Source organism: Pantherophis guttatus, chromosome 10 (assembly GCF_059756535.1).
Source record: "Pantherophis guttatus breed Tessera chromosome 10, ASM5975653v1, whole genome shotgun sequence".
Taxonomy (NCBI): Eukaryota; Metazoa; Chordata; class Lepidosauria; order Squamata; family Colubridae; genus Pantherophis; species Pantherophis guttatus.
Genome location: NC_142072.1, coordinates 4968034 through 4976282, shown reverse-complemented (window position 1 = coordinate 4976282; position 8249 = coordinate 4968034). Strand labels below are relative to the sequence as shown.

Here is an 8249-nt window from a genome sequence, read left to right as displayed (position 1 = left end):
GCCCGAAGGGCATCCAGGAGGCTGGGACCCTAGGCCTAGATTTGCCCTGAGGCCGTTGTCTTAAAAAAATAAAATAAAATCATATGATTGTGATGTATTCCCCATCTGCAGCTTCTGTGTTTTGCATTGGGGGGCAGAGGAAGGGGGGAAAGGGGAGTCAAGCTGGGGGATCCCCGGCTCCTTCCCGCCCCCCACCTTGGACAAGGTGAATTCTGCAGTAAAAGGGGCGGGGCTTAGCGGTGGGCCGGGGAGGGGGGAAGCGCCCGCTGATTGGCTGGCCAGCCTGCCCTGGTTCAGACAGCAGCGCCAGGAGTGCGCTACGTCCCGTCCTTCTGTGCCTGGCAGCCGTGGGCACAGCATCCCTGGCTGGGGGCGCCGGCAGCTCCCTCCTCTTCCCTTGTCTGTCTCTCACTCTTCGGCTCCCGGCTCTTTCTTCCTTCCTTCCATCCATCCATCCATCCATCCGGCCATCCCGCTTGCCTGCCGGGTGTCTGCTTTCCCCGAAGGGAGCCTGGCACACCCAGGCTGAGACGCCAAAGCCGCCAAGATGGGGGTAAGTTGCAGTCTCTCGTTTTCCCACCCTACCCCCACCCCCACCCCCACCCCACAATCCGCATCTGGCTCCTGCAGAGGAGCCCACCCAAGAGACAGAGGGTGCCCACTTTGCCACCCGGGAGAAGGGTGGCAATGGGGGCTTGTAAGTCAATGGGGGCAGGTGATGGAGAATGGGTGGGCTTCGGATTTCCTTCATTACTGAGAGCAAGGACCCCCGCCCCCAATTTTCCCCCTTCTTCTTCTTCTTCTTTTTTTTTTAATTTCGATTTATATGCCGCCCTTCTCCGGAGACTCAGGGCAGCTTACAATGCGTTAAGCAATAGCCTTCATACTTTTGTATATTTTATGCAAAGTCAGCTTATTGCCCCCACAAACTGGGTCCTCAATTTACCTACCTTAGAAAGGATGGAAGGCTGAGTCAACCTTGAGCCTTGGCGAGATTCGAACCTGGCAGCTGGTCTTAATAAGCTTAATAACAGGGTGCCTTAAACCCCTGTACTACCAAGGCTCTTCTGCTCTCCCTCCCTCCCTCCCTCTCTATCTACCCCCCTCCCTCCCTCTCTCTTTACCCCCCACCCCCCTAGAGATGCTCTTTGTTTCTCTGTGGGGAGGGGGTTGGGTTCTCCCCAGGACCCTTTGCCCCCCCTCCCCTCCCCTCCCCAGAGACGCCCACCGGGGCACGCACGTCCCTTACAACGGGGTCCCTCCATCTCCACAGGACCTGGTCCGTAGATAAGCGTCCGTCTGAATAACCTTGCCTGTGGCTGACTCTGCAATTGGGAAAACGCGCGTCGTTCTTGGAGCGACAGGTGTCTTGTGTGGGGGGTGGGTGGCTGGGTGGGGGGTGGGGAGTCAGCTTTCCTCCCTGCTGCTGCACCCTCCGGAGAGGCTGGGCGACAGCTTCCCATCATCCTCAGCCGGCGTGCTGCTTGGTTGGGGACGGTGGGGGCTTGTAAGCCAACGGGGGCAAGTGATGGAAAATGGGTGGGCTTCGGATTTCCTTCATTACTGAGAGCAAGGACCCCCGCCCCCAATTTCCCCCCTTCTGCTCTCTCTCCCTCCCTCCCTCCTTCCCTTTCCCTCTCCCCCTCACTTTCTCTCTCTCTTTCTCTCTCCCTCCCCTCTCTCTTTCTCTCTCCCTCTTTCTCTCCCTCCCTCCCTTTCTTTCTCTTTCTCTCTCTTTTTTTTTCTCTCTCTCTCTTTCTCTCTCTCCCTCCCTCCCTCTCTTTCTCTCTCCCTCTTTCTCTCCCTCCCTCCCTCCCTCCCTCTCTTTCTCTCTCTCTCTCTCTCTCTTTTTTTCTCTCTCTCTCCCTCCCTCCCTCCCTCCCTCTCTCTCTCTCTCTCTCTCTTTTCTCTCTCCCTCCCTCCCTCTCTCCCTCTCTCGACCCACAATGCAGGAGGGCGAATGACGCATTCCAGGCCCTTTCCATTGGCCTCTACTTCCCCCCTTGGCTTCAGACTGTTCCCCCCCCCCCACTTTTCATACAGTTTGGAAATTATTTTAAGCCGGGCCCGTCATATCTCCTCTTTTCCCTACCCCTGAACCTCGAGAAGGTTATATGCGTGCCTAGATACGTTTGTGTGAGTGTGTCCGCCAGAACCTACGATTGTGCATTATTGGGGTGACAGCGATGGACCCAAATAAGATCTCAAGGACCTGCATTTTCCTTTATGAGACTTGTTTTATTTTATTTTATTTGGAGAGCGGGCCGGGGGTCGGAGAAGAGGGCTGCCTAGGAATCGGGAAAGCCAAAGGTGCTGAAAAGCTAGCAGGGAAGTAGCAGGGCGCTCTGGTTAATCCCCCCCCCACCTCCAGGTGACAATATGTCAGCAAAGGGCGATGAACAAATGAAGGAGAAAGATGACTCACTGTCTTGCAAAGAGAGAAAATAAGAAAGGTGTGGAAGGGCGATGGAGAAGACGAATGAGCAGAGGCGGGTTTTATATATATATATTTTTAATTAAAAAAAATTGGGAGAGAAACCTGGTTTAAGGGAAGATGATTACACCGAGGAGGGGGGGGGGCGCTCGTCCTCCCTCATTGATATTCAGCAAGGGACGCCAGTCTTGCTGGGAGAGAGGGGGGGGCGCATCCACGGAGGCTGCGGCAGCCTAAGGCGGCTGTTTCCCCCTCCCTCCCCCCAAATAATTGTGGGATCCCCCACACGAGGCAACCCCCCTCCTTCCCCCCCCTCCCCGTTGCTCTTCTCAAAGGGGGCTGCGGGGATTCGAGGGCAGGTGGGGAGCAGGTGGGGAAAAAAGAGAGGCCCCCCCCCAGACTGAGATAGAAGATAGAAGGGGAAAAAATCAATGGGCAAGAAAAAATCAATGCAAGGACAGGGACGGGGAGAGGGTGAGGAGAGGGTTGCCTGCCCTAGATATGTGTGGGTAGCTTGAGGGGTGGGGGAGAGAGAAAGAGAGAGAGAGAGACAGATGGCCTGGGTCCAGAAAGGCAGCTGATCTGCCTTCAGTCTGATCCCAAGGAGGAAGGGACGCCTGCAGCAGTGGCAGCTGTAACCTTGTAGGAAGGGGAAACAGAAAAATGGTGGCAGTGTTGAGGGGGGGGGAGGATGGGGATGGGGGGGGTAGCATTGAAGTGAGGAAAGGAAATGCATAGGTCACTCTAAGGTGGCTGGAGTCTTCTTTCCCCCCCTCCCCTTATTAACATCCCCCAGGATGTTCCAGGAAAGAAATGAAGGGGCAGGAGATTTGAATGGCTGCCTCCTGGCTTCCTCCATGGCTGCCCCATCCCTTCCCTTTTCCTCTCTCTCTCTCTCTCCCCCTCTCCTCCCCCCCTCCCCATATTTCTATATTTGGTGTCTGCAGCTGTGGGAGAGACATCCTCTGCAGCAAAAAACGGGGTGGGGGTGTGTGTTTGAGGATCCGAAGGGAGAGGAAGGAAAATAGACCATTGACACAGTTGGGCCCCGGGGGGAAGGGGATTCCTGCTGGCCTGGGTGAGAGCAAGCAGGATGCCCCTCCTGCCCCCCATCCAATGGCCCTTCTTTCCTTGTGTCTTGGCTCCAGGTTCTGGAGATGTCTTCCTTGTCCTTTTGGGGGGGGGGTCTTTTGGAAGGTCTGAAGAAAAGAGGGGATCTCTTATCCCTCCCCCCCAGCCTTCCTGTTCACCCGTGTCCTCTTCCTTGGGTCACAGTGACCTCCAATGGGATCCCCAAAGGTCGGCGCAGGCCGCCTCTTTGAGGTGAAGGAAAAAAAGTGGGGAGGGTTTGCCTTCCCGCCCTTCCTCTTCCCCATGGCATGGCCGCTGCAGTTGTCCGGGCACTGCTGCAGCTCTGGCATCACGCCAGGGATCTTACCGACGCAGCACCGCAGAATCTGGGGGTGGCAGCCAGTCCCAGCTGAGAAGAAAGAGGCCCCAGAGCGCTCGGGTGAGGTGCAGGACCCCCCACCCCCCCAAGAGCCCTTCAGCTAAACAGCCTGCTGTCAACAGCCTTCCTCCCCCCACCAAATCTCTAAGACAAGGAACCCCCCCCTTTTTTTCCCCTCCTTCTCTGCACCGGCTCTGGCTAAGAATGCGAGTGGTTGGCACGTCTCCTTTTTCGATTGCCTTCGAATAGCTGCCACCAGGAAAAATGGCTCCCCTCCGAATGGCATTTTTTCCCCCCTCTCTTCTGCACTGCAGTATAATTCCACCCCCGCTTCTGCGTTAGCTATAGATTTTATATCTTCTTCTTCCTGATGTCTTTGCAAAAAAAAGAAGAAGATGGGGGCTCTTATTTCTCTGCATCACACACACACACACACACACACACACACACACACACACACACGGGGGTGCGCCAAGGTTGAAATAATGTCTCTGCCTTGGTAAGGGCCACAGAATGGCCCTTACCCCACCCCACCCCACCCCACAGCCTTGCAGGTCCCCCCACCATCACGGACTAAGAACGGGGTTGAATTCTCGGGCCCAAAACCTTGTCCCCCTGGTCCTGCGGCTGGAGAAGAGGGGGGGAAAAAAACCCAACAACAACAGGAAAAGAGCTGCAGTGATGGATGTGAGATGTCCATCCCTTTTTCACAGTGATCTTTCCGCACGGCTGCGTTGGGTGGGCCGCGCGCGGGGGCCCTGCCATGTGACGACGTCTGAGCTTTTGATATCCACTTCTTAACGGTGATTACGGGGAAGCGTGACCCCATCAAAGCAAACAGCAGCGCCTATTCTGCGTACATTCATTTAAAAAAAAAAAAGGGGTAAACTCTGCTTATTAAAGAGCGGGGTTAAATTAGACGCTCGGATGTCTGGAGTCTGGTTTTTATTGGCAGGGATTTATATCATGACCGACAATTCCATGATGGGACTTAAGAAAGAGGGAAGCAGTTTTGGTTTTTATTTTTCCTTTGCTGCTCATCCATCCAACAACAACCCCCACCCTATTCCCAGTAAGGCCTACTTGACAGAATAAGAGAATAACAGAGTTTGAAGGGACCTTGGAGGTCTTCTAGTCCAACCCCCTGCTCAGGCAGGAAACCCTGGACCATTTCAGACAAATGGCTGCCCAATCTCTTCTTAAAAGCCTCCAATGCTGGAGCACCTACAACTTCTGGAGGCGAGTCATTCAACTGGTTCATTGTTCTCACTGTCAGGAAATTTCTCCTTAGTTCCAGGTTCTCTCCTTGATTTGTTTCCATCCGTTGCTTCTTGTCTTGCCTTCTGGTGCTTTGGAGAATAGGTTGACAAAACTCCCCCCTCCTCTTCTTTGTGGCAGCCCCTCAAATATTGGAAGACTGCTATCATGTCTCCCCTAGTCCTTCTTTTCAATAGAACAGACATATCCAATTCCTACTTAAGATGGCTGTTGGGCCTCTGGGCAAGGACATCCCAAGGTCATTCAATTTCTCCTTGGATATTCTTTGCATGTTTATTGATGGCATCTCATCTTGCTTCTCTTGTGGATAGCAGCCAGGCTCGGCTTCAAAAGGATGCTCGCTTTTCCTTTGTTCACTGATTCAGCCCTGGGTGAATTCAATCCAAAAATGATCGGTGAAATTACCTACAAATTATACATTTCAGAGAGTTGTCTGGTCCATGATGCTAATTTCCCCCCTCCTCCTGTCGTGTAAACATGGCAAAGAATCACAAATTCAGGTGGTCCTTACTGCCACGATGGAGCTCAAAATTTTTGTTGAAATTAAGTGAAACCTTTGTTAAGTGAATTTTGTCCCATCTTACGACCTTCCTTGCCACTGTCGTTGAGGGAAACACTGCAGTTGTTAAGTTAGTAACAAACGGTTGTTAAGCGAATCTAGCTTCCCCCATTGAGTTTGCTTGTTGGAAGGTTGCAGAATGAGATCGTATCCTGGGACGCAGCAATGGCCGTAAATATGAGTCAGTTGCCAAACATCTGAATTTAGACCATGGAGATGTTGCAACAGTTGTTAAGTGTGCAAAATAGTCCTAAGTCATTTCAGGATCAAACAGCAATGACCCCCAGAATATGGATCTCCTTTTAAGCCAATTTCTCACTGGGGAAAGAAAAATGCACTTTATTATTTATTGGTTGGTTGTTTCATTGGCTTAAATCCTTAGATTCTTCCAGAGAGCAATGCCTAACACTTTCTTCTCCATTTTCCACCCACCCACCCCCGCAAGAACAACAACAACAACAGTGTGGAGCAAGTTGTGTTAAGAGGGTGCTAAGGATGCAGTTGAATTGATATTTTCTTGCTCCATCCATTATTTCTCAATAATGGCTGGGGAATTCTGGGAGATGAAGTCTACGTATCTTAAAGTTGCTGGCTGGGGAATTCTGGGAGTTGAAGTCCACACATCTTAAAGTTGCCAAAGTTGAGAAATACTGTGCTAGACTTATTCCTCACCTGTTCCAGAGGGATATCAGTGGCAAAGGATGCTAGCTCTGAAATTAAACCTTATCAGTGAAAAGTCCTCAAAGGAACCAGTTTCTAAAAAGCAGAAATTTTTCCCTCTGTAATTTCAACTGGAGCTTTGTAAGGTAGGCTAATCGTAGGCGAAGGAATGTAACGGAGAGGAACTGCCTTACTTACTTAAGACTACCCTGTAAGATTCATTTGAATTTCTTCCACCCTTTGCTTCTTGTTCTACCCTCAGGTGCTTTGGAGAACAGCTTGACTCCCTCTTCTTTGGGGCAGCCCTGAGATACTGGAAGACTGCTATCATGTCCCCCCTAGTCCTTCTTTTCATTAAACTAAAAATACCCAGTTCCTGCAACCGTTCTTCCTATGTTTTAGCCTCCAGTCCCCTCATCATCTTTGTTGCTCTTCATTGCAGTTGTTAGATGAAAGATGGTCATTAAGCAGATCTGTCTTCATCCATGGCCCTTCCTTGTTGGAAGATGGCTGGGAAGGTTGCACAAAGACAACCTTTTGATCCTGGGATCGTAAATACATTTGCCGGTTGCAAACCACCCAAATTTTGATCACAGAACCCATGGGGGTTGTTGCGATGGTCGTAAATTTGAGGACTGGTCATAAGCCACCTTTTCGGCACCGTTGTAAATTCGAACAGTCACTAAATGAATGGTTGTAAGTCGAGGACTAGCTGTAAATTAGAAATAGCCGATTCCATCATATTGATATCAATTAAAATTGATCAAGGCTTCCAAACCATTAGATACAAACTGGAGTTGCTTTCATATCCAAATTGTTATTGGGAGGAGAATTATCCACACAGAGCTTTCCCCCTCCCCATTTACTGACCTTCCCTCCATTTTCTCTGTTTCCTGTTCAGAACAGCTTAATTTATCTGTTACTTTCAGAACAGGTGTACAGGTAGTCTCGACTTACAACAGTTCATTTAGTGACCACTCAAAGTTACAATGGCGCTGAAAAGAGTGACTTATGGCCGTTTTTTCCCCACACTGGCGACCTTTGTAGCCTCCCCCTGATCACGTGATCAAAATTCAGACCCTTGGCAACTGACTCGTGCTTACGACCGTTGCTGTGTCCCAAGGTTACGGGATGCCCTTTTGCAGCCTTTTGACAAGCAAAGTCAACGGGGATGCCAGATTCACTTAACAACTGGGTTACTAACTTCTCAATTGCAACAATTCACTTAGCAACTGTGGCAAGAACGGTCGTAAAATGAGGCAAAACTTACTTAACAAAGGTGGTTGTAAGTCGAGGACCTCCTGTACATGGCAAATTGGGGCAAACTGAAAAACAATTTGAGACAAAGATTGCATTTTTCGATGGGGTGTTTTACTTAAGTCTCCGCCGGTTTTCTCCACGCAGTACGGGCGCTCAGACAGTTATCGTGTGGCCACCACCCAAGACAAACATGATGACGATTCTTCACCCAAGAAGACCAAAGCTCAGCAGAAGAGTCGGGATCTGGATGATCTCAAGAAGGAAGTGGCGATGGTGAGTGATGACCTACCTTGATCCAACAGAGGTGATTGGGTGGTTGAGTGGAGCTGCAAGAAATGGGGAGTGATGATGACTTTCCTTGATCCAATGATGGCCATGGGGTGGTTGGGTGGAACTGCAAGAGATGATGATGATGATGAAGATGGAGGGAGATAGCAGAAGGTCCTCCTAAGTGTCGTCTTTTTGCCATGTGTTTCAGACGGAGCACAAAATGTCCATTGAGGAAGTCTGCCGGAAATACAACACAGATTGTGTACAGGTAAGGACTTTCCACTTAGGGCTGGTGGGTGTTTCTTATTTTCCTCAAGGACTGGAGATAGGTTGAACAT

General features: G+C 50.7%; 1 protein-coding gene across 1 annotated transcript in view; it reads left to right on the top strand.

The window, feature by feature from the left end:
- The first annotated feature begins 316 nt into the window (after positions 1 to 316).
- The window catches only part of ATP1A3 (ATPase Na+/K+ transporting subunit alpha 3), a 39390-nt gene continuing 31457 nt past the window's right edge, over positions 317 to 8249 (top strand). The window contains exons 1-3 of the mRNA XM_060693858.2: positions 317 to 553; positions 7786 to 7914; positions 8120 to 8179. Of these exons, the coding sequence (XP_060549841.1) occupies positions 548 to 553; positions 7786 to 7914; positions 8120 to 8179 (195 nt within the window). The 5' untranslated portion in view covers positions 317 to 547. The remainder of the gene's footprint in view (positions 554 to 7785; positions 7915 to 8119; positions 8180 to 8249) is intronic.